The sequence below is a fragment of the Bos mutus genome, chromosome 3, assembly GCF_027580195.1.
Source record: "Bos mutus isolate GX-2022 chromosome 3, NWIPB_WYAK_1.1, whole genome shotgun sequence".
Taxonomy (NCBI): Eukaryota; Metazoa; Chordata; class Mammalia; order Artiodactyla; family Bovidae; genus Bos; species Bos mutus.
In genome coordinates, this window is record NC_091619.1 from 64,957,654 (window position 1) to 64,984,599 (window position 26,946).

Below are 26,946 nucleotides of genomic sequence, written 5' to 3' on the forward strand. Positions count from 1 at the left end.
CCTACCATGAAGATTTCTAGTTAACCTAACCCCTAATGTTGGGGAGGGAGTATTGTAGTTTTTAAGATGAAAGGTGAATGTATTTATTTAGAAACTCAGTATTAAACTTTTCTTAAATTTGGTCTTTGGTTTGGCTTAGAAAAAGCTTGAACAGCTACTCCTGAAATACCCTCCTGAAGAAGTAGAATCTCGACGCTGGCAGAAGATAGCAGATGAACTGGGCAACAGGACAGCAAAACAGGTAACTGAGGAGATGGCTCCATATTGTTGGCATGTTTTTTATATTTTAAGTTATTTAAAAGACTGTGCTGGGTCTTTGCAGCTGCCTGCAGGCTTTCTCTAGTTGCAGCAAGTGGGGGTTATTCTAGCTGCAGTGCGTGAGCTTCTCATTGTAGTGGTTTTCTTGTTGTGAAACACAAGCTGTAGCATACAGGCTCAGTAGTTGTGGTGCACAGGCTAGTTCCCCTGCAGCATGTGGAATCTTCCTGGACCAAGGATCGAACTGATGGTCCCTATATTGCCAGGTGGATTCTTCACTACTGGACCACCAGGGAAGTCCCTGATGTGTTTTTTTGTTTTTTTTTTTAAAGTGAAGGATAATGCAGCTAAAATCAGCAGATCTGCTCCTTCATTTTTAGCTACACAATACTATAGTATGTGGAGTTTTAAAAAATAACATTGTTTATTGATTTTAGAAACAACTCAAGATAGTTCTGCTTTGAATCATTACGAAATACTAAAAAGTAAAAATGTGATTTAGTATTTGATGAGTACAGCAGTTATGTGCTTTTGGGTTAGACTATGCTAATAGATTTGTGATAATGCCTTAATTAGTATTCCCTGGTTGTCTTTCTAAAAAAATATCTGCCAGCTTTCTCCTTCACGTTCCCATTGATATTAATAGATACGTTTTTATGCTTATGCACGAATGTTCACAAGTTGAAGATGTGTTTAGCTTAGGAATCAAACAGATTTAATTTAACAATTTTTTTGGTCCAAGTGTCTTTGGCAATTTAAAACTATTTCTAGATTTATGTAGCTATTAAGTTGTTACTATTCATTAAGATACACGTATATTTTTAAAACTATTTTGGTACTGAATGTCTTGTCATTCATTATGTTAAAAGGCTTGTCATGTTTCTTAGGTTGCCAGCCGAGTGCAGAAGTATTTCATAAAACTAACTAAAGCTGGGATTCCAGTCCCAGGCAGAACACCAAACTTATACATATACTCCAAAAAGGTAAAAAGAAAATTGGTGAAAGTAAACTTTAGATCTCAGATTAAGATCATCAAAGTCAGAGTTGCTGTGTAAAAGTATGTATGTTATTCAGAACAACATTATTTTATTTTTAAAGAAACTCACTCTAAACATTTTGTTACATTGAGCATAAGTGAACTTCAGTGTTTTCTTAGGAGTATGTTAGTTTATGTGAATGAGTACTGTTTGAAAGGTATTAGATTGAATATATGTCAGAAAGGCCTTTGTAATGTTAAACTTTTTAGGATATTTGATTCTTTAATAATTAATCAATTTCTGTTTTATACATATGCTGTATAAATCCAATTTAATCTTCACTACAATTCTTAAAAGTGTGGGTAGTATCACCTTCACTTTACTTATGTTAATATTAACAGCTACCTTTTATTCTTACTGTTGAATGCTCTGAGCTAGGTCCTGTTTTACAACCTTTTTTATAGATGAGAAAGCTAAGTACACTGAGTAAATTGCCTAGTCACATAGCTAGCGAGTCTGGGAATCATTGATCTTCTGATTCTGCTCCTAAGCCGCTTCGACCATTCTTTGCTTCTCTGTACAGTGAAAAAGCTATTGTAGAGCACTGCATGAAATTATAGCCAGTTTTTTGCTTTAATTGAAGGGGGGAAAAGCACATAATTGTCCTTCTTTCATTTTGTTGGTAAATCATCCTGATACCTTCCCTCCCAAAAACTGCCACCTTTCATACAAAGAGAAGCTAGGAGTGTGTCTAATGCTGTTACCCTTCCTTATTGAAACTGACAATTTTATATAATTTTACATTAAGTATATTGTCTATACATCTCTATGTTTTAATATTTTTATTCTTTTCCAAACTTTGGAAGCTTGTTTTAATTTCTCATATTTTAAAAATATTTTGTATTTTTCTCTCCCCACTGTAGCATTGTCTATCTTAGGTGTGTAGAATTCATCCTATAACTTCAGAATGTTGGAACTTTAACAACCAGCATTTAACCTAATATCTAATTGTCCTGATTTCTGGGTTACCTTTAGATGTGTTGTACACCTCATGTTTTCACCACTAAAACGAGATGATGCTAACAAAAAGAATACTAAAGAAGCCTAAATGTGTTTCCTCCTTTGGGAATTTAATAAGCATTTTGACTGTAGAGATCTGGCCCAGTCATAGTTGTGATTCTTAGCCATGGTTAGAGTTCGAATTTTGAGATGAAACAATGGTTCTCCATGTAGCTTAAGTATTCTTCGTGTCTATGCTGTTAGTGAAGACAGGAAGTCTGCATAGTGGTTCACAGTGAGGCCATTGCTCCATATAGACCTAGTTTATAATCTTGGTTCTGCTACTTTCTAGCTGCAGCACTTTGAACATAAAAGTTCACCTCCTTGTGCCTCTGTTTTTTCACTTTTAAATTAGAGGTGATAATAACTGCTTTATAGGAATGTTTTGAGGATTAAGTGACATTGATGAAGGGTAAGCAGTCAATCAATATTAGATACTATTTTCAAACATTCATCATGTTGGGGAAATTTTCATTTTACTTGATAGTTTTATATCTGGCTTTGGCTAACTTCATCCTCCTTGATTATCTATAAGATGACTTTAAGAGTTCAGCATGTGAATGCCAAGAGTGTGAAAAATGTTGGTGATACAAATACAAGCATGTGGTCCACGATACTCCATGTGGATATTCCCCCTATATTTCTAATTGCTTGTTTGGTTTGGTTTGTTTTTATTTAAGGCTTGTTGTGCTTTTAAAAATCCAGGTAGCAGAAAAAACAACCACATAAAAGTATGCTGAAGGATAGAGGTTCGACCCTTTTGATTAGACAGTCTTGCAGGAAATAGCATTTATATTTTTGATTCTTTTAATGATTGTCCACTATCCCAATTAAAAATTTGTTTTCTCACTTAGTCTTCAACAAGCAGACGACAACACCCCCTTAATAAGCATCTCTTTAAACCTTCCACTTTCATGACTTCCCATGAACCACCAGTGTATATGGATGAAGATGATGACCGATCCTGTTTTCATAGCCATATGAACACTGCTGTTGAGGAGGCATCAGTAAGTTATATATACTGTATCTGTATCCTGCTGCTGCTGCTGAGTCACCCCAGTCGTGTCTGACTCTGTGCGACCCCACATCTGTCTTTATATTATACAGATCAGAATGCAAAATGGGAGCACCAGGATTTCCTATTTATTCCTATTCTTCAGATAATGTTGCTTTCTTTTCTTTTGAATTAACTAGTTAAACTTGTTTTACATTGGGCTTTAAAAATGTTAAGAAGAAACTTTCAAGCTAATTCAAAAATAAACCCACATGCACCCATTATATAGTTTTAATGGTTATCAATTTGTGGCAATCTTATTTTTATCTATACTTCCTACCCACCCCAACTTTCTTTCTGGGATTATTTTGCAGCAATTTTCAGACATTATGAAATGTCATTATCATGTTTATTAAAAAGTAATCCTTTATATAATCAGATACACAGTTTACATTTTCCAAATTATAATTTGCAAAAGACCTCTTCCCGCCCCCCCATACTTGTTTTGTTGAAAACCTGGGTTATTTGTCTTAGAGAATTGACCACAGTGTAGCTTTTGTTGTTTGCATCTCCTTGGTGTCATGTAACCTATTCCTCTGTTTTCTGAATCTCCTATACGTTGATAGATCTAGATAATTAATCAGATTCAGATTTGTTTTTTGTTAGGGTGGGCAGGACTACTTCGTGTATACTTTCATCAGTTTGATTGTCTCTTTCTTTTGACATAGCAGCCATTGATTGCTGCTTTGACCCATTAACTCATTAGATGTTACAAAATAATAAAATTCTTTCTTCATGTGTTTGATAGAATATTCTGTAAAGTAACCCTGCCATCAACTATTTGATTATCCTAGATCAGATCAGATCAGATCAGTCGCTTAGTCGTGTCCAACTCTTTGCGACCCCATGAATCGCAGCACGCCAGGCTTCCCTGTCCATTACCAACTCCCGGAGTTCACTGAGACTCACGTCCATGCCATCCAGCCATCTCATCCTCTGTTGTCCCCTTTTCCTCATGCCCCCAATCCCTCCCAGAATCAGAGTCTTTTCCAGTGAGTCAACTCTTCGCATGAGGTGGCCAAAGTACTAGAGTTTCAGCTTTAGCATCATTCCTTCCAAAGAAATCCCAGGGTTGATCTCCTTCAGAATGGACTGGTTGGATCTCCTTGCAGTCCAAGGGACTCTCAAGAGTCTTCTCCAACACCACAGTTCAAAAGCATCGATTCTTCGGCGCTCAGCCTTCTTCACAGTCCAACTCTCACATCCATACATGACCACAGGAAAAACCATAGCCTTGACTAGACAAACCTTTGATTATCCTAAGGTACATGTAAAAAAGGCAGCATAATTGCTTGATCATCCCCTTTATTTTCTTGTTTTTAAAATAGTGAGTTTGGTCTCTAGTAGCCTCCAAAATGACTCATAAGGTTTTAAAATTTTTGTATTCTTATGAGTTTTTGGACTTATATTTATGTGCATTGACAAATTCATTGCATTGACATTATTGTCTTTATTAGTGTCCAAGTTGGCCCATTGGTTGGTTGTAACCTATTCAAGTTGGATTTTGAGATCATTTGACAAGATTCTAGTTGTCTTTTATAGCCTTCTTACTATCTGCTGGAACAAGGAAATTAAAAGCTCATCTTATATATTTCCTGCTTCAGAGCTAAAATTAGTTCTGTTTTCTTTTATTGAGAAATGGTATTTGGAGGCTCTGTCCCAATAAAATGGAATAAAAGTCTATGGATTTTCTTGGTGGCTCAGTGGTAAAGAATCTGCCTGCAATGCAGGAGACTCAGGTTCAATCCCTGTGTCGGGAAGATCTCCTGGAGAAGGAAATGGCAACCCACTTCAGGATTCTTGCCTGGAAATCCCCTGGACAGAGGAGCCTGGCAGGCTATGGTCCACGGGGTCATAAAGAATTGGACATGACTTAGCAACTAAGCACACACACATCCTAATCTATGATGTTACTTGCTTTTGGATTGATCATTGTACTTAAGCCTGTACAGTGGACAGAACTGAGAAATGTTATATATTTGTTCAAATGAAAAGATATAATAAATTAATATTTTTATTTAAATTCAACTTAGGACTTAGGAGAATTTTACTTACCTATATTGATCTTTAATATGTATCATTTTTCTCCCATGCTAAAAATCCCAGTTGTTAGTGATAACAACATAATGCTCACTTTCTTTGTCTCACACTGGTCACAAGTAGTCACAGAATTTAATACCAGCACCACCATCAACAATATGATACTGAAAACAGGTTTTTTGGGTGGCCTTTTTTTGCCTTAGGATATATCCTACTATAGAAATAACGTCAAATCACACTTTTTAAATATTCTAGGATTAATTCCTCTTTGTGTTGTCATCCATTGGATGCTAATTTAGGTTAATTCTTTTCATTTTATTTTCCCTTCATAGAGATTCCTTTTTATTGCTGTTAATATTTTTTTACTTTACTATACTAAAATTCTTAGTAAGTAATGTGCTTCTGATTCCTCACTTAAAGGACATAAAGATTGCTTTGTATCTTTCCTTATATTCTGATTATATGTGGTAACTGGATAAGGAGATTTTAATGAAAAGTCAGCAGATAAAAGTAAATCTCATTTGTTCTTTTTCTAGATTAATCAAATATTGACTGTATACTTTTGTATCAGACTACCATAAAATGTCTATATTCTTAATTTTTTTGCTTTTTAAATTGTCTTTTGAAAAGCAGCTACTATCTGCTGTGTCTTAGGATATGACATTTATGTGTAATTTTATATTTTGTGAATATTATAATTACTCAGTTGAGTCCTATTCACTTATATTTAATACATAACAGGCTCTGCTAGAAGTCAGTTTGCATAGTTATGAACAAAAGTGTTTCAAAAATAGGTGTGATTGTAATTATTTTAGAGGGACTTGATGTAGATTGAGGATTTAAGAGGAAGACCCAAGGAAGTAATATCAAGGTCATCATTAAAGGAAGAATAAAATTTAGCTAGGTGAGGAGTGATGGTAGGATGTTTAAGAGAAATACATTTTGAGAAAATTGGTAAAATGTAGTATAGGTGGTTGAATTTGATTTAAGTTTTGTTTGATTTTGTTTATTTTTAAATGAGTACCAGTTCACACCATTCTGATTACTTTAATATAGCTATTTAAATGTTTATTTATGAACCCTCTACTGTAAAATTTATAGATTTCAGTTTCTCTTTTCAGAAAAGCAGAGCTAGAGAGAGAATCTGTATCCTGTTTTAGCCCCACTTAAAATTAGTCATAGTTTTTCTCCTTTAAGTAACTTTAAAATGATTATAACTAGGAAATCTGTTTGTGGGTGAACATTTAAAAAAATATTTGTTTGGTTTATAACATTGTGTGTTTCATGTGTACAGCATTTTAACTCAACTAACGTATATTATAGCGTGCTTACCACCAATAATTGAGTTTCCATCTATAACCATACATTTGATCCCCTCTACCCATTTTTCCCACCCCTGCCACTTTTTCCTTCCATGGGAGGGACACCAATCTGTTCTCTATACTGGAGTGTGTTTTTGGTTTTGTTTATGTATTTATTTTTTAGTATTCTGCATGAGTGAAATCATGATATTTGTCTTTCTCCAAATAAGTGACTTATTTCACTTAATTGCCCCAAGTCCATCCCTCATGCTGCAGATGGCAAGATTTTTCTGTTTTAATGACTGAAGCGTTTGGAATTTTTATTTTTAATTGTGGCAAATACCCATAACATAAAATTTACCATCTTAGCCAATTTTGAAAAATTGGGCAGATGCTATACTTTGTGTAAACATCATTTTCCTTGATACAATATAAACATAGTACTAATAATATTTAACATGAGAAGCAGGAGGAATGTGAGGTATAGGGGTTGTCTGGTCCAGGATTGGAAATTGATGGAACATGGGATTAATGAATTGGAGGTGCTTTTTAGGAGGATTGTGGGAATCAGTGACCATGGGATCAGTCATGAGATAGCAAAGGAAAGAAATAGATACTGGGTGGCAGAGCACAAGTAAATTGGGAGAATAGCAAGCAGTTAGTGTTTCATCTGTCAGCTTCAACTTTATATATTTGTGTAGTTTTTACTATTCTTTATACTCAGTTCTTTATAATCATCTTTGTAACTTAAGTTCATCCATTTAAGAGAAATGTACTGTTTTGATCATTGGAGTACTGAGCAGAAGGCAGAATAGAGATTGTTTTGCCTGTTTAAAGAAAATGCCATATTTACCTGAGGAAGCATAAAAATCTGTTAGATTGGCGAAGAGGAGCTTCCTGCAGATCAGGAAGAAATAGATTATAAGGAGTCTTTCAGGTCTCCATGAACTTGTTGGGAAGGGGTTGAGTTTGCATTAGTCTGTGGTATGGCAGAAGTGGGAGTCATGCTTATTCCCTGGTACTTGCATTATGAAGCTGCCTACTGTAGTTTAGTATTACTGTTGCATTAAGAAGCCCTCCAGAAGTATTAGTCTAAAATATTACTGGTACCAGCACTGATTTCCTATGAGCCCTAAAATGTTGAGGGTCTCTTTAAATGTGAAAAATACCTTGTCAATAGAAAAATATTCTTTATCAGTATTTCTCATACTAATTTGTTTTAATTGTCAAGCTAACTGGTTTTTTTTTTTTTTTTTCCTCAATAGGATGAAGAAAGTATTCCTGTCACGTATAGGAATTTACCTGAATATAAGGAACTATTACAGTTTAAAAAGTTAAAAAAACAAAAACTTCAGCAAATTCAAGCTGAAAGTGGATTTGTGCAGCATGTAGGATTCAAGGTAAATTCTACTTAATTTTTCTATTAATTTAATTTTTGAAAGAGTGATAAGAGATATTTAAGGTGGTTTTCAGAGCTTTCAGCTCCACAACTTTCAAGCACACAGATAAAAGTAAGTTTAGCTCTTGTCCTATTCATTTATACAAAGTAGTGTGTCACAGTTAAACTGGTGTCACGAGATTTATGATTCAGTAGAAAGAAGAAAAATATACAGGTATACTTTGAGGTAATAGATGAGATCTGGTGTGTTCCCTGGTGGCTCAGATGGTAAAGAATCTGCCTTACAGTGCCAGAGACTCAGGTTTGGTTCCTGGGTTGGGAAGATCCCCTGGAGGACAGAATGGTAACCTAATCCATGGGGTTGCAAAGAGCCAGACACAACTGAGTGACTAACACTTTCAGCTGCATTCAGGGTGGTATGGCTGTAGGCAACTTTGAGGTAGTATATGAAAGGCAAAATTTTTCTCTAGCTATTCTCAAACTTACCGAGATATAACTGACTAAAAATTGTAAATATTTTAAGGTATAAAAAAGTTTAAGATATAAAAAAAAGTTCACCTCACATAGTTATCTTGTTTTTTTGAGACAAGAACACTTAACATCTGCTCTCATAGCAAATTTCAGGTATTCAATGCAATATTATTAACTATATATACCATACTGTAAGGGGTTCCCCAATGACGCAGTGGTAAAGAATCCCCTGCCATGTAGGAAACGTGGGTTCGATCCCTGGGTAAGGAAGATTGCTTGGAGGAGGAAATGGCAACTCACTCCAGTGTTCTTGCCTGGAAAATTCCATGAAAAGAGAAGCCTGGTGGGCTGTAGTCTATAAGGTCGCAGAGTTGAATACAACTGAGCACGCACTTAATAGTCCCTCCGTTATAAATTCACATTCCACCCTTTTCCTCTGTACACTTACCAGTTTATAATTATACAACCCACACCAATATTCTTGTGTAACGAACCTCATGGACAGAGGAGCCTGGCGGGCTACAATCCATAGGGTCACAAAGAGTTGGACACAACTGAGCACACCTGTGCACACACACACAGACACACACACACCATGCTATACATTAGATGTGCAGAACTTACTCATAACTGAAAGTTTGTACCCTTTGACCAATGACACACATACCCTGCCTCCTGCCCCAGGCCCCGCAGCCCCTGCCCACCCTCAATAACCTCCTCTCTCTCTGCTTCTTTGAATTCAACTTTTTTTATTCTCCATTTAAGTGAGATCATATAGCATTTGTCTTTCTTTGTCTGACTTAATTCATTTAGCATCATGTCCTTAGGTTTTATTCATGTTGTCACAAATGGCTTTGACAGATTTCTTCCTGTCTTATGGCTGAATAATAGTCCTGTGTGTGTGTGTATGTGTGTGTAGAGGAGGACAGAGAACACCATTTCCTTTATCCATCCATTCACCTATAGAGCTATTTCTTTGGTTGTTACTATTGTTAATAGATCAGAAATTTCTTTTCCCCTTTCAGATTCAGTTATCTCTGCTGTTTTTTGTGAGTCTGGTAGAAATACATTTATTCATTCCACAAAATTTTGACCCTAACCCATTATATTCCAGGCACTTTGCTAAGTGCTAGGGGATTCAGCGATAAACAGACTCCCTTCCCTTATTCTGTTTTCATCTCATAAGTAATTTAGAGAAGTTAAATGAGCGAAATAGTTGCATATGACTAGAGTACACACTGGAGAGTAGTATGAGGCTATTTAGTTGCCTTGGAAATTTTGCCAAATTTTCTCCTTAAGTGTTGGAGAACTTTTGAAGAAGTTTAAGCAGAGAGTAATATGAAATTTACATTTAGGAAAGATCATTCTATTTTCTTAAAATATATAACTCTTAGGAAGGCAGTGGGTTTACAGAGGGTAACTCTTAATCTCTGACTATAGTATTAAAATCTTTAAATAATAATTTGTTCTTGTATGCTTTTTTATGTAATTGGGAAAAAAAAAAAGTAGAGGGGGAAAAAGATCACTCTGGCCTTAATATGGAGAATGAAGAGGAAGAAAGGCTAACAACAGACTGGTTGGGAGATTCTCCTGGTTTATTTAGACAAAAGATGAGAATGTCCTGAACTTGACTGATGGGTGTGGAAATAGAAGGATTAACAGGTTTGAGAACACCGTAAGTGTTAGAACTGATTATACTTGGTGGGATTGGAGGAAGTAAAATTGAGGCCACGAACTACAGATTCACTGGAAGTGGTATACATAAAAACACTGATGTATGCTGTGACTGATAAGTTTAAAACAAAATTCTTGTACCTCTGATCCTCTAGAGTGGCCATTAGCCAGACTGCATTAAGTGATTCTCTTCTCTTGCTCTTTCAGTGGCCCTGCTTCTCCCCTTAGGGATTTTCCTAATTGACAACTTTGTCTTTTCAGGAAGAAACTGTCTCTACTTCTCATAATTCTATTGCAAAACCCAGCTGTGGCTAGTTTGCCAGTGTGTCAGCTACTCTAGTTGGCCTGATGATAAGAGAAACTAGAAATGACATTTACTTTGGTTTCTAAGTTGCACAGAACACACCTTGGCTGCCACAATGTCACAACACTGAGAAAGAGCTGCCTTTTCTTCTTGGTGGGCGTTGGTTAATAGGAGCCTTCTTGGGTTTGGAAAGTGACTGAGTAAGATAAAAGTTCAGAGCGAATTTTGTGTTCACTTGGATTTATGTTAGTTATGGTAACCTGTTTTAAATAGTTCTGTAACATATTTGGATAGTTTAACTATGGTATTACGTCAGTGCTTCTCAATCACAGTCATTGTATACTGGTCTGAGGTACCTTTCAAGTAAGTAACTACTAATAATCAAATGCCCAGGTTTGCAGATGATTTTAGCTGAATACTTTTTCTCTCTGAATCTTTATTAGTGTGATAACTGTGGCATAGAACCTATCCAGGGTGTTCGGTGGCATTGCCAGGATTGTCCTCCGGAAATGTCTTTGGATTTCTGTGATTCTTGTTCAGACTGGTAAGTGTTTCCTTCACTGTAGGTCTTAAATTTTGACAAGAGCTTCTCAGCTACTAGTGAGTTTGATTTCTTAAACTACTTAGAAAACCACCACATTTAATGCATTAAACTTTGCTGTTCTAGACAATTAAGAAATTTTCCTTAATCATACCACATCTCAAGTAACTTTCCATTAGAGATTTTGATTAATGGATTTAAACAGGAAGAGCCATGAGGAAATTTGAGAATATCTCCAGCAAAATGCAAGCAGTACCATATAATGATGTGTTTGTGTATGTTTTCATTGCAGCCTTCATGAAACAGACATTCACAAGGAAGATCACCAACTAGAACCTGTTTATCGGTCAGAGACATTCTTAGACAGAGACTACTGTGTGTCCCAGGGCACCAGTTATAATTACCTTGACCCAAACTACTTTCCAGCAAACAGATGACATGGAAGAGAACATCATACACTAGTCCTCTTCAACACATAGCAATGGTATCATTGTGAATTATGTGCACAGTTTGGAAAGATTCTCTGCTTTCCCTGAAATGACACTCACAGCATGACAGCTTCCTGAGTGTTCTCGTCAAGTCCAGCTCTGCACCGTTGTGGCTCTAGATCACTGTTCAGCAGCTGAACATTCCTGGTGAGCGAAGGGTTTCCCTGGTGAAATTCTCACCACCACCTTAAAGCCTTTTAGGTGGTGATCTTAAATGGGGGAGACGGAAACGAGAGCACATATTAAAGAGAGAGTAAATTCCAAAGGTTTCAAAGAACTTGGTCATAAATATGCTAATGAGAAGACAAAGTATTTATATTAAAACAGTTTAGTAGCTTTCAGTTTTGTGAAAATAGTTTCCAGCACAGAAACTGACTTCTTTAGACAAAGTTTTAACCAATGATGGTGTTTGCATCTAGGATATATACACTTTAAAAGAACTCACTGTCCCAGTGGTGGCCCCTGATGGCCTTTAGTAAATTGGAGCTGCTTAACCATATTGATGTCTAATTTCTTTTAACCAGAATGAACTGTCCTTATTACCAACAGTGAAGCACTACAGGAGGCAGCTGTGGCATTGCTTCCTTAACCAGCTCATGGTGTGTGAATGTTATAAAATTGTCACTCAGATATATTTTTTAAATGTAATGTTATATAAGATGATCATGTGATGTGTACAAACTATGGTGAAAAGTGCCAGTGGTAGTAACTGTGTAAAGTCTCTAATTCACAATATTAATTTCTTTAAAATACACAGCCTTCTGCCTCTGTATTTGGAGTTGTCAGTGCAACTCATTGAAGAAAACTGCCTAATATAAAAATCATATATATGATAATAATTTCCCTCTTTTGTAGTCTGCACAAGATCCATAAAAGATTGTATTTTTATTACTATTTAAACAAGTGATTAAATTTAGTCTGTGCAGTGAGCAAGAGTTCACATGCATTCTTTTATACTGCTGGATTTTGTTGTGCATCATTTAAAACATTTTGTATGTTTCTTCTTATCTGTGTATACAGTATGTTCTTGAATAATGTTCATTTGTCAGGAGAACTGTGAGAAATAAACTATGTGGATACTGTCTGTTTATATTATAGAATGCTTGTTGTGACTTCCTTTGGTTAGATTTTGGATTTTCTTTTTTAATGAGTGTTAAAACAAATTTTTTTTAGGTTTTTTTTTATTTACCTGTCCTTTAAGAAGAATATGAACTATATGATGGAAAAGGGTAAACTTGAGAAACTCTGTAAAAGATGGTAATGTTTTCACTCAGAGTGTTTGCTGAGACACTAAACTAGGTTTAAAAAAAGAATGCATACCATGGTTAAATAAAAAAGGCAATAATTAATGTCCAGATGTGAAAACTAAACTTATGTTGAAAATTTTTACTCATTCTTTTTGATGAAAGTAAGCCTCCCCATGTGTTACATAAGTAGTTTTTTAAAATCACTGTATTCTCTGGAAATTATTATTGATTAATGGGAAATGTAAATATTCTAAGATTAATTAAGTATACTGACACAATTTTTAGTCTCGTTTTTTCCAGTTTTAAATCAAGGGGACATTATTTACCAGTCCTCTTCAATACATTATAGTGTACTGAAATTATACCCTGAATTTTTTAATTGAGAAAAGTAATATAATTTTAACTATAGAAATATGAGAATTTTAAAAGTAATATATTGATTAAAGTATACTGATGATTTTGGTAAAATATATCACATCAGAAAAAAGGGAAATGGACTTGAGCTAAACTTTATGCCCTGAAATTATTAGTTGGGGGAAGAAGAGGGGAATCAGCAGTTTGGGCATTTGGCTGTTAAACTGCAAGTGAATATTCCAGAAGCTCTACCTTCAACTTGTGGTAAGATAGTAGGTGGCACTGATGGTAACTTCTGTAACTTCTATGTTTGTATAGGAATAATACCAATCAATTTTGAAGAACCATTCAGAGCCATTCAAAAATCCCATAAACTATCATGTATGCTTTGAAAGAGTGATAACAAACCCACTTAAATTTTTTTTTTAAGGGCAAAAGATTTTTGAAAATTTTGAGTGACAAAGAGGATTCTTTTCTGCTTAAGCAAAGATGTGTTTATTTTGCATTTTTCAGCTCTAAGCAAATAGTCCTCATGACTTTAAAAGGGTAGTAGTTAGTGGTAATGTGTATTGTTGTTTTAATTTGAAGATTGCAGGAATGGGCAGGGCTGTCATATTTGCAAGTAGGCCTTCCATCTCCTACATGGAAGCTTTGGCGTTGAGACAAACATAGACCTACTTGTTAAAGCATCACTTATTCAGTAGTATTCAGTAGGTCAGTTGTATTTTCTGAAATACTATGCTCAAGTTATTTGCTAAGAACTGAAGGAACTTCTGTTGCTGTTCAGTCGCCCAGTCGTGTCCGACTCTTTGCAACTCCATGGACTGCAGCATGCCAGACCTCCCTGTCCCTCACCATCTCCTGGAGTTTGCCCAAGTTCATGTTCATTGCATCGTTGATGCTGTCCAGCCATCTCATCCTCTGACACCCTCTTCTGCCTTCAGTCTTTCCCAGCATTAGGGACTTTTCCAGTGAGTCATCTGTTCACATCAGATGATCAGAATCCTGGAGCTTTGGCTTCAGCATCAGTCCTTCCAGTGAATATTCAGGGTTGATCTCCCTTAAGAACTTTTAAGGACACCTAAAACCACTGCTTTCAGGTTTAGGCAGTGGAAATTTTGTTTGGTGTGATATGCACTAAGAATAATAGCAAACACTGATAGAGTGCTTGTTATGTGCCAAGCAAGCGTATAGTAACAGATTTAATCCTTACAATTTTATGAGGCAGGTTCATTTATTATCCTGGTTTCATATCAGGAAGTCTAGCCAGAGAGGTTAAGTAACTTGCCCAAGGTCAATATGGTTAGTAACGTGGTGATGCTTAGATTTTAACCCAGACAGATTGCTCCCAGGTCAGCGTCTGCCTCACTACCCTATTTCCTGCACAAGAATATTCCCTTTGTCAGGGGTCACTGAGGTGTTGGAGGTGAAGGTGTGCAGGAGTTGCTTTTCTGTCTTATTCTGGTGCGCTATGCATCCTAGAGTATAAATCTGAGCAAGCATCCAGGTTTATAGCTCAGAATAGAGAAGCACATCTGTGGCTGGGGAAAAAGCACTCAGCTTGCCCTGTGATGAAGTACGGAAACAAACATAATTTACGTCTTCTAATTTGACGGCAAACATGTGGTCATAAGGCTTTTTAGGCAAAGCTGGGACTAAAGGCTTGGGTCTCCTGCCTCAGGTACAGTTTGTTTTCCCTGCATGTTTGGTACCTCTCAGCATAGTAGTATGCCATGTCCATTTTTCTCTCCTTTTCCCTTTTGTTTAAATTGCAGAACACAACAATTTACTGGGGTATGAAGAACATTTTTTTATGAAATGAAAAAAACAGTATATGACATGTAGTAAGGATAAATACTTTGCAAAAATTCTATGTTATAAACATAAGAATGGCATGCTATATAAATTACTATATTTCTTACTGTGGGTAACAAAGTTTGAACGCTGTTATTCTAGGTACATTGAATGGACTTGAAAGTCTCCAGATAACAAGTAGGTTTTTCCACAAGATTATGCAGGTATTGTTCTATGTAGGTTCTAAAGGTTAGTTTTTATTTCATATCTTGATGAACAATGTGCTTCTATTTATATGATCCTGAGGTGGCCTGGGGGGAACCTTTTCCCTTAAAGTTCAAGTAGCTGATTAAATGGATTTTTGAGCATGGTGTCACATTTAGCTCCATGAAGACAGAGACCATCCGTGTCTACCTTTATACCTACGGTCTGGCTCTTAGTAGATTCTCAATAAATATTTATTGGTAATAGGACTGATGTTTTGGTTACATTTTTTTCTCTAGAAAGTTAGAAAAATCACCTATGCCTGAGTGTCTGCGAGTGCGTCTGTGGGACCCTTAGAAGATTTGCCTCAGGAGATCTTTGCAGGACTCTGGGAGGACTAAAGGATTATTACATCCTGTCTAATCTAGAGGATGTGGTTCAGACCTAGATGGCTGAGATTTTGGTCCTCCCTGGGAGCCCATTTTCTTCCATGTTTTTAGAGTGATGTAATAGAAACTAGAATGGAAATTCTGGGTCCTAGTCTCAGTTGTTTAAATGAGACACTCAATAAATGTTGACAAAGAACTACCTTTTATTGAGCACTAGGAACTAGTAAATGATTTACACGTATTATTAACCTCTTTAATCCTCACAACACCTCTGTGAGGTTACTTATGATTGTGACCTCCACTGTACATATGAGAAAACCAAGGTTCAGAGGATTTAAGTGTTAGCCCTCCATAATGATGGCTATGTGTAGAACTGAGGATACGGAGCCTTGCTTTTCTGAAGCTTATATTCTAATGCCGAAGATCTACAGTAAACAAGTAAATAAAAATACTTCATAATTTTAGGCAGAGATAAATGCTGTGAAGAAAAATAATGCTTGAAAAAAAAAAGAATTATCAGGACCAGTCTGTCATTTAGAAGGAGTACTCATAGAACACCTCAACAACAAGAGTCAGTTTGAACAGAGACCTAAATGGGGTGAGGGATTTAGCCTTGTGGATAATCTGGAGGAAGAGGCAGAAGGATAGCATGGCCAGGGATCCTGACCCATTAGAGAGCTTAGCTTATTCAGGCAACAGAGGGCCAGTGTCATTTGAACCAGAAGAGCAAGAGGAGAGTGGTAGTTGTTGGGGTGAGAGAGGCTACAAGGCCAGATCAAGTGAGGCTCTGAATGTAGATCATTGTAAAGGAGTTTGTGTTTTGATATTTTATACATACAGACAAGGTCTTCTTCCAGGGGCAGAGACCTCTAAAGTCCTTTCCTACTATACAATCGTACGACTTTAGTGATGTCATGTCAAGCCATTCGAATCAGTAGACTATTTTAGCAGTTTTGTAGAAGACTTGATTTGTACCTCTAGATACTCTTTGGGGCAAAGCCATTTACCCCTGCTAATTTTTTTTTCTTAAGAGGGTAGCCAACTGCAGCCATAAAAGCCATGGCTGGGCTTGTCTGCTGCCCTGCTGTCTGTCAAAGCTGTGGTGGGCATGGACTGTTTACCAATATGTGGTATGTGTTTAAAGAATGTTAATCTCAACAAAGAGTCATTTTGTGTTTTCTGGCACAACTGATAATTTTCATCCTGTAACTCTCTCTCTAATTTGCTCAAATACTCCTTGTGTTCCCCTGTAGAGAGTGTTACAACTTGGGGTAGTAATAAAGTATTTGACAACTGTGTGAGCTGTAGGAACATGCCCCTTTTTGTTAATAGAGACATAATTGTAACCAAAGAAATTTAATTTCTTCTTTAGCAAACACTGACATTTCTGTTTAAGAATGACTGCTAGAGTAAAAGGAAATATGAAAATTACCATGTATCATGAATACACTAAGAGTGCTCTCTGTAATAGCTCAAAACTGATCTATGGCCAAAATTAAAACCATATGAGCATATCATAAATCTCAACTATTACTGTGTTTGCCTTTGAAATTCTGTTTGGAATAAGGCTTCAAATGCTTTCCAGAATGATGTGAGTTACAAATAAATAGAAAAAGAGTTATCCTGTGTTCCATTTATTTTATTTGTACATATCCATTTCAAGAAAAAAAAAAAAAGATTTAAAAAATACAATCTGTCCCAGAAATGAATCCTTCAATCCTGCACAACCATTGAAGAAAAAAAAAATCATGCAAATTGAAACTGTGGTATTTTGTAGTGACTAGATGCAATTATTCCAGTAGAATATATAAGAAACTCTGACTTGGCAGCTGGTAGCACAAAAGAGAACCCAAACTTCACTGGTTTGATTTGAGGAAACACAATTTTACATATGGATATAAGGCTTGCAAACCTCTGTAAAGGGCCTTTATGGAACAAATACAGCATTAAACTCTGATAAACATTGTGTACTGACATGTCCCTTCCTCCCACGTCAGTTTTGTTATTACATTTCTTACTCGCTTGGTAACTACACAGGTGACACAAGTTGATGTTAGCCCAGTGAATGCAATAACAAATCACCTCATGCTTTTAAATTCTGTGTGGTCATTGGTATTAATTATAATTCCCCAGATGCACCAACTGTTTTATAGAAGAGTCTAGGTTAGACAGTTTATCCAATTTGTTCTCTTAGCCAATATGACAGTATTCCAAGTAGCCAGTTTTATAGAAATGAATAGAGAAATGTTATCGGTGACTAGTCTAGATTTTGCTATCTTGGAAAAAGCTATACACTTTCAAATTTTAAAAAGCTTTTATAACATTTTTAGAAATGTAATCAAATTTCCTAGGAACAGTTGGTGTTCACTTGTTAACCCAATCTCTGTGGTTCTGAGCTGGATGAGACTTTGAGGAAACAGCTTCCAGAGGGCGATGCCCCAGCTTGCCCCCCATATTAAGGGCCTTCAGTTCAGTAACGAATCTTGAAGAGAGGAAGGGAGATGTGATGTGGCGTTAAGGACGCTAACTCCTCCCTCTCTGAGGAGAGTAGAATCAAATGATTAGTCCTGAAGGCACAACTGACACCGACGGGCACTGCACTGCTGTTCACGGACTAATTTAGCTCTGAGGTGACAGAAAAGAGTGCGTGCTGTGAGTGCAGACTGCTGTCTGACTGAGGAAGAAAAGGCTGGATAATACCAAATACACCATGCATGATTTCCACACACCTCTCAGGTCAAGCTGGGAAGCAAACAGCAATGTCAGGATTTTGAGGCGGGGGACACACAGAAGGTTTAAATTGAAACATACTGTGTTAAGCGATGAACCTTTTAATATTTTTCTCTGTTCCACTGTCAACATACATGCATTTTTGCCTTCAGAAAATAGAGTCAATAGCTGTGCAGAGTTGAAGAAAAACTTCTTCTGGTGTGCCCTCTGCATTTATCTGTGTAAAAGGAAGAAAGAGAAAGTTTGTAAGAAATGTTTATAAATAAGACCATTTTTAGTAATAAAGATTACCTGCTTTTAAGTTGCAGTGCAAAAGTTTAAAACACAGGACTCCAAAGCCATGGAGAAAAGAGTAGTTGTTTAAAAACTAGGTGCCTAATTAACATAATGAGATACCACTACACAACTATTTGAATGGGCAAAGTCTAAAACATCAAATGCTGGTGAGGGTGGGGAGGCACAGGAATGACGGGAATGCAAAATGTACAGCCACTTGGGAAAACCATTTGTCCATTTCTTACAAATTAAGCATTCTTAGCATATGATCCAACAGTTTGTGCTCCTTGGTACTTAGGCAAATGAGCCCACACAAAAACCTGCACACAGGGTTATAGGAGCTTTATTCATGATTGCAAAAAGTTGGAAGCAACAGAGATGTCCTTAGTTAGGTGAGTGGATAAATAAACTGTGGTGCATCCAAACAATGGGATATTATTTAGAGCTTAAAGGAAATGGGCTGTCAAACCATGAAAAGACATGGAGGAAATGTAAATACATATTACTAAATGAAAGAAGCCAATCTCAAAAGGCTGCATACAATATAACAACAGAAAAATGACAAAACTATGGAGACATAGTAAAAATATTGAGTTGGGGGGAGAGAGGAATGAGTAAGTGGAACACATGGTTTTTATGGTAGTGAAACTATTCTGTGTGGTACTGTAACCATGGATCCACGCTGCTATACCTTTGTCAAAACCCATAGAACATGCCATGCCAAGAGTGAACCCTGGGACTCCCATGGTGGTTCAGTGGCTAAAGACTCCGTGCTGTCAGTGCAGGGGCCCAGCTTTTATCCGTGGTCAGAAAACTAGATCCTGCATGCCACACCTAACTGTCTGCATGCTGCAACGAAGATCTTGCATGCTGCAACTAAGACCCCGTGCAGCCAAATAAAAGTGAGCCCATAATATCAATTCTGTTGAGTGGTGATGATGTGTTGATATAAGTTCATCAGTTATACTGTATGTGCTGCTCCTGTGTGGGATGTTTAGTGGGGGTCGGGGTGGGGGGTTGTTTTTCTGGTTGTGCCTTGTGGCTTGCAGGATCTCAGTTCCCTGACTAAGGATTCAACCTGGACCATGGCAGTGAAAACTTGGAATCCTGACTACTAGAACCTCCAGGGAATTCTGTGTAGGATGTTGTTAGTGGGAGAGGTTGTGTGTGTTTGGGGCCAGGGAGTATATACTCAAGTCTTTCCATGACCTTTAACAATAATTTGTTTACCTCAATAGGCTCCTAGTCTTTGCTGTTGTTGTTAGTGCTCGATTTTGCGGTGAACCTAAAACTGGCCTAACAACAACAGCAAAGACTAGGAGCCTATTGAGGTAAACAAATTATTGTTAAAGGTCATGGAAAGACTCAAGTTAGTTAAAATGAGACTTCTGAGTGTTCTGGAGTGTTTGGGGCAGGGTATGAATAGGGCAGAAGTTGGGGGATAAGAGGGATGAGTGTGGAGAAAGCAAAAGCTGGGACCTCAACTTGCAGGGGTGCTAGATGCTAAGGCAGAGTCCTCTTGGAGACTTGATACACCGGGACAAGGAGCCAGCTACAGAGGAAGCAGAGGGGAGCTGATTTTCTGGGCATGAAGGCACTACTATCCCTTCCTTTCAAAATTCCCTAAAATCGTGCCAATTGCTGAGGTTTGTCCCACTGCACACGTAGTGTCCATAGAAAGTAGAAGCCTGGTGATTGGAATGAGACTCACAGAAGGGTTGGGGCAGTGAGCTTCTTCAGACTTCATCTCCAGAGGTTTTCATTTGGTGAGTTTGGGCTGGCCTTCTAATCTGCATATTTCATAAGTTCTCCCAATGATCTTGATGTGGGTCATCTTGGCCCACACTTTGAGAAACACTAGATGATTGGTCCTGTCTACATTCTTTGTGCAAACTAGTTTCAAAGGAAGTGGGGAGGCTAGAAGAATAGGTTGGGATGAGCTTGTATCTCCATAGATTTGCCTGTTTGGACATTTTATATAAATGGAATCACATAATACGCAGTCTTTTGTGATTTTTCTTTCACTAAGCATGTTTTCAAGGTTCATCCGCACTTTGTCCCTGCCACTGCTTGTTGTCCTGCTGAGCAGTCCTCTAACACACCTTTTCAAATACTGGGAGGAGGGAAGAGAAAAAGAGACTGTAAATTCACTTTCCTCACCTCCTCTCACGGAGGGTGGGTGAGCAGAGGTAAATCCATAGCACAGGCTTATTATTTACATGATCTGTGACTGTATCAGTGCAAGAGGTATCAGGTCTCTGTTCCCCAGGAAGTTCCCTGAGCAGAGACTCTACAACCTTTCAGTACATCCTTGTAAGTTTTCTCTCCTTGTTTCCAATGCTTTGTACCTGGCACAAACACTTCCCAAAGTTCACTCCAATCTCCTCCAGAAGAAGCAGCTAATTACGGATTGACCCCCAAGTCACCTTCTACTTTATTTGCATGTAGGCTTTCTCATTATAATTATCTAATCCAGGGATGCCTGTAGAGGGCTTTTCGGTTTGGTTACAGCCTCTGCTTCATTTGGACAAACCCTAACTAGTTATAGTTACCCTAACTATATTTTGCAGTTTCCTCTTTATCTGTTCTCCATAATGTCTTGTTGAACTCTAGTTGCATTTAACTGACCTAACACGTCCCCTATTTCTACTAACTAGTCCTGTAACATTTCCCTCTTCCAACCCACTCTTTTCTAACCAATGCCACCCAGCACTTGTAACCTTACATGCTTTTCTAAATTTTTCTTCCTTCCAAAAGAAACTCACGCTTATGTTTCCCACTTCTTGTCTCCTATCTAATACGCATCATGTTTCCTAACACTGATAAGTTATTCGTACAAAATATTTCTTTTAAAAGAACACTGATTACATCCTCTCTTTTTTCCTCCATTTTTTTGTTGATTGATAACCTGCTAATTTGGTATAATGGCAGTGTCAAAGTCATATAATTTGGTTGACTGTTAACCAGAATTTCTTCTAGACTGATGAAAACACATTTGTTCATTATAACAACATTTCTTTCTAGTGTTAACTTTCCCTACTTGTCATCGTAATGAAATAATGGCTCTTTCAACATTTTCAAGTGGTTGCAGTTCACTGTGATGTTCAACTTTTTACTTCTTGGCCAGATATAACCTACCACTATCCCAAATATCTACACAGCCAGCTCTTTGATGACAGGGCCATCACTCAGCATTTGTACCCTCAGAGCTTGACTCTAGAGAGGTAGGCAAAGGAAAGAGAAGTTGAATGAAAGAAAGTGTCCTCTCCAAGTGACACTTTCCACCTCTCCACTGGATCCTCTCCAATGATCTCACTCCTAGGCATATGTTTGGAGAAAACTATTATTCAAAAGAATACATGCACCATAGTGTTCATAGCACTATTTACAATAGTTATGACATGGAGGCAACTTAAAGGTCCATCGACAGATGAATGGATAAAGAAGATGTGGTACACAGATACAATGGAATATTATTTGGCCATCAAAAAGAATGAAATAATGGCACTTGCAGCAACCTGGTTGGACCTAGAGATTGTCACAATAAGTGAAGTAAGTCAGAAAAAGACAAATACCATATGGTATTGCTTATTTGTGGAATCTAAAAATAATGACAAATGAACTTATTTACTAACCAGAAAAAGACTAATAGACATAGAAAACAAATTTATGGTTACCAAAGGGAAAAGGCATTGGGGAGGGATAAATTAGGAGTTTGAAATTAAAATATACATACTACTGGGTGACTCCCTGGTGGCTCAGACAGTAAAGAATCTGCAATGCAGGAGACCCAGGTTCAATCCCTGGGTCGGGAAGATATTCTGGAGAAGGGAATGGCTACCCACTCCAGTACTTGCCTGGAGAATTCTAAGGACAGAGGAGCCTGGCGGGCTACAGTGCATGGGGCTGAAAAAGAGTCAGGCATGACTGAGCAACTAACACTTTTCACTTTTCAGACTACCTTATGTAAAATAGATCAACAACAAGGACCTGCTGTATAGCACAGGGTGGTGGTCGTGGCGGTGGTATAGTCGCTAAGTTGTGTCTGACTCTGGTGACCTCCTGGGCCCCCAGGCTCCTTTGTTCATGGGATTTCTCAGGCAAATATACTTGAGTGGGTTCCTTCTCCAGGGGACATTGCCGACCCAGGGATCGAACCCGTGTACCCTGTATTGCAGGCAGATACTTCACCACTGAGCTACCAGGGAAGCACAGGAGCTGTACTCAATATCTTGTAATAACCTATAATGGAAAAGAATCTTAAGAAGTATGTATAAATATATATGTATAATGGAATCACTTTGCTGTACACCTGAAACTAACACATCGTAAGTCAACTATATTTCAATAAAGGTTAAAGAAAAAAGTACCCTCATTTTCCCATTCCTTCTTCCCTTTCTTTACATAAACAGGCTGTTGTAGGGCCAGAAATACACTGTTGGAGTCTATTTTCTGATCCGCAATCTGGACTTTATAGAATGGTATGGGATTCCCCTCTGTAAAAACTGGGCAACTTAGTTTCAGATACAAGGGCTAATGAGAACAAGCATCTGAAGGGCGACACTTGATATTTTCCAATGGAGGGGACTTGGGGGAGGAAGGCATTTCAATGGGATCGTGTCAGTCAGGCCAAGGCTGATGTTTGGGGGGAGCTGCGAGCTGGGCTGCAGGAGTGAGTCATGCCCTGGAGCTTTAACTGGACCATTTCCCGTTTCTATTTTCATCCAATACCTCCCTTCTTCATTTTGCTTTGTGGCTTAAATCCAGGGATTTATTTATTTAATTAAAGAAAAGAAAGCTACTCATTGCCATCCAGAGTCACGTGCTGTGGTGTGTGCCTCTGTGGAGCCCAAGGACGTGAGGAGATTTCAAGACAAAATCAAATAATCAGGCTTTCTAGATGGAGAAAGCAGCCTTTGACTCCAGTGAGTAGGAAATCTATGAAACTAATCTGAGACCCTCATTAGGCCCCAGAAGCAAAACTCTGAGAATAGAATTTTAGAGCCAATGAGATGCACACACACACACGTGTGTGTGTGTGTGTGTGCATGTGGGCATGAGCATGTTGGGAAAAGAATGGGTTGGACTTTTATGGAGCGAAAGAGAGCCCAAGTAACAGAGTGGGACGAAAGCCTTCTGTCTACTCTCCAAATCTGTCCTCCAGTTCTTGAGCAATTACCTGGACATTTCCTTAATCTCATCTAATACCCACAAGGGGAATATTTTAAGAGAACAACCAGTGGCTTTTATATTTTCATATGTAACTGTGGAACTCATAGGAAATGGAAAAGAACCAACCTCCTAAGTGCTTTCTAAGCAACAGGAACTATTCTCGGTGCTCACAACTTCAGCAAATTTAAACCAGCTCACAAGGCACTAGTGTTAAGTCTTTAGTGAACAGATGAGAATCCTGTGTAAACGGCACACTAACTGTTCAGTATGAAGAGAGCTTCCTCGGCAATTGTGCAAACTCAAAAATATGGTGTCCTCCCACTTACAGTCAGTTTTCAACATGTCATCAATGCTGATAATATCAATGTACAGCAACCTTCTTTACCCAGGAAGAGTGAAAGTAAACCCCATGATCTTACCCCAAAGGAGCTCCAGTTCTAAATCAGCTGAGTCGGAATGTACGAGGTTTTCATATCTTTAATTTAATTGAGAACCAGGTAAGTGGATTTGCTTGGAGAACTTATTACCCTTCTTGTTATGAGACTTGATATAAAGTCCTGCAGTTAAGTGACCAATATACAAAAGAATTTTTAAACAAGAAAACTAAAGGCCAGCGAATAGGAGCTATGATTAAATTTCTGAGGTTTCACCTGACTTCTCAAAGGAAAACTAATCAGAGATAATATTTCTGCTCAGCTGTCAGCGGAACAGATCATAAATTAGGAAAGTAGTTATATCACCCTGGGATTGGCACGTTTTGTCTACTCTTTTTCTTTAGTTCTATGAATTTATGAACCATAAAATAGTCAGCTGTTTTAAACACTGCCCAGATCGAGTGTTTTTCCTGAATTTTCCCACACTATTCAAAACATTGCTTGAGTTTCATTTTTCATGTATTGGCGCCATGGGGCTCCTGGGACAAACCCAAGCTGCCACTGAGTGATTTATGCTGATTGTGTGGGCCACCTTCTTCCTCTTTCACCCCGTCCTCTGTTCAACCACAGGGATCCCTATCGCCAGAGGGGAGGGGTGCTTAGAACTTGTGCATGTCTGTGGACAATCATCAGATGCACTTTTGCAAAGTTAGGATCATGAAAAAGGCTGCCCCTGGGGAGTTGTCCACTTCATTGATCTGGTCACGTCACACATTCCTTCTCACTCTCAAGGCCTTAGAAAGAAGGAGGACAATGTACCTTTACTTTAAGGACGAGCTTTAACAAAAATACAAGGATGATTTATAATCTGCACGTTGATGACTGCTCTTTTCACAGGACTTCCCAGGGTAACAGCAGTCTGCCCGTTTAAACTTGCTATTCTCTTTCCTTCCTTCTCCTCCTCCCAATTTTGTCCAAAGTTTACATTTGACTAGCAGATCTTTTCACAGATATGGAAAAAAACCAAACTATCCTTTCTAAAAGTGACCTTTCTAAACAGATCTGATCAGCCATGTCCCTGCTTGAAATGACTCTGTGGTTCCCTTCCTTACTTGCAGGACTTAGTTCAAACTTCCTTGAAGAAGTTAGGACTACCCAGGATACAGTAGCTACCAGCCACAGGTGGCTTCGGAACACCTGAAATGTGGTCAGTACACCAGAGGAATTAAGTTTTTGATGTTCTGTAATTAAAATTAACTTTAAAAACTAATACTTGACTCAGTTATTGGAAAATTAAAAATATATTTGAACAACTTGAGTGTGTGAAATCTACCTTTTCAATTGTAAATTTTATGAAATACAAATACCATTCTAGTATTTCTGATGAAAATTTAGCACGTGAATTGAGATAGGCTTAAGTACCAGATTTTGAAGACAGAGATTAAAAAAAGAATGTAAAACCATCTCAATATTATTTTTTATATTGATTACATGTTAAAATGATAATATTTAGGCTATATTAGGTTAAAGAAAATATATTGTTAAATTAATATGACTTGTTTTTTGCTACTTCTTTTTTTCTTGGTGAACGAGAATACTAGGAAAATGTAAATTACCTACTTGGCCCAGATCATATCTCTACTGGATAATTCCTTCTAGAAAATTTATTGCATAAGGGAGGAATGGGGCCTTCACCTTGCTTTTCAGTCAAGTCTGCCACCACTTTAATCCATCTGTGTGCACTTCGTCCTGTACTAGCATTACTGGGCTCTTTCTCACTCTCAGAGCCTCGGTCCCCTCCCTTCCATCTGGCTCTAACTTCTACTCTCCCTTTAGACCCAGCTCAAATGTCTTCTTCCTGAAACTGTTATCTGCCTCTCCAGGCCCAAGTTCTGTGCCTCCAAATACTTGAAACATTTTGTAAATCCTATTATTACATTTACAACCATGCTGTGGGTACAAAGTTTCATGCGTCTCTTTTCCTCTCTGAATACCCAGCACTAAGCACCCAACATTTGGACATTGGAGACACCCCATGAATGTCTGTGGACTCTGGCAAGGACCTGGATGGAACAGCGCCAATTCTCTGCTGGTAGAATCCATGGCAGTGGCTCCTGGGAAGGTCCTCGAGACGGGGTTGGAGCCCAGAGAAGGGACTGCCCTGAGTTGGTTAAAACAAAGCCTGGCCATGATGAAAGCAACCAGAGAAAGACAATTAAGACTGTGTTCAGAAGAGAACAAAGGTCTGGCGTTCTCTTCCGCCTGCTGTTCTCGGGGGAGACAAGCCTGCAGTGAGCACAACTCTTTTCAACAGGGCCACAGGGGTGCAGAGAACGCTGGGCCGAATCAAAAGCTCTTTGTGGGAATCTAGTGAAGGCCTGCTGATCAGAAGGGTGGCGGAGGGTAGAAAGAAGATTCTTTCAGGCAGAGTCATAAGGAATGAATTTCTTAAGTCTCTCAGAGACAGACAGGAGATTTATGCCTCATTTGCCAAGCGGGAGGACAGACCCTCAGGGTTCCTCTAAGTCACTCATTCTCTCCTTCATGCACCTTCCTTTCTCCGGGACCAGTGGGCAGGAGAGACGGTTGTCTCCAGGTCCAGGTTGCTAGGAGCACTCGAGCAGGGCAGGTCCAGACTGAATGCGAGGAAGCTACAGACTCAGAACTGAGAAGGAAACTCAGCTGAGGTGGGGCCTTGACCAAAGAGGCCAGGCATCCAGGACCGGGGAAATCCCAAAGCTTTTCTATGTTTCAAAGAATTCTCAGTGTAACAGAGAGAGAAAGGGAAATGAGTGGGAAATGAAATATCTATTTTGAAGAAGGCCAGAATAGATATTTTT

The 26,946-nt window shown here is 38.1% G+C and overlaps 2 protein-coding genes across 6 annotated transcripts in view; one reads left to right on the forward strand and one right to left on the reverse strand.

The window, feature by feature from the left end:
* Window positions 1-16,100, forward strand: part of ZZZ3 (zinc finger ZZ-type containing 3) — a 122,722-nt gene extending 106,622 nt beyond the window's left edge. For all 4 annotated transcript variants that reach the window (XM_070367841.1, XM_070367840.1, XM_070367843.1 and 1 more), the window contains 6 exons: window positions 140-241; window positions 1,146-1,241; window positions 3,149-3,301; window positions 7,955-8,089; window positions 10,981-11,081; window positions 11,371-16,100. In XM_070367841.1, coding sequence (XP_070223942.1) covers window positions 140-241; window positions 1,146-1,241; window positions 3,149-3,301; window positions 7,955-8,089; window positions 10,981-11,081; window positions 11,371-11,515 — 732 coding nt within the window. In that variant the 3' untranslated portion in view covers window positions 11,516-16,100. The remainder of the gene's footprint in view (window positions 1-139; window positions 242-1,145; window positions 1,242-3,148; window positions 3,302-7,954; window positions 8,090-10,980; window positions 11,082-11,370) is intronic.
* A 1,087-nt stretch (window positions 16,101-17,187) lies between these two features.
* The window catches only part of AK5 (adenylate kinase 5), a 259,170-nt gene continuing 249,411 nt past the window's right edge, over window positions 17,188-26,946 (reverse strand). Inside the window, exon 14 of one of the 2 annotated variants that reach the window (XM_070367844.1) lies at window positions 17,188-18,501. In XM_070367844.1, the coding sequence (XP_070223945.1) occupies window positions 18,433-18,501 (69 nt within the window). In that variant the 3' untranslated portion in view covers window positions 17,188-18,432. The remainder of the gene's footprint in view (window positions 18,502-26,946) is intronic. The other variant, XM_005896804.2, reaches the window with a different exon arrangement.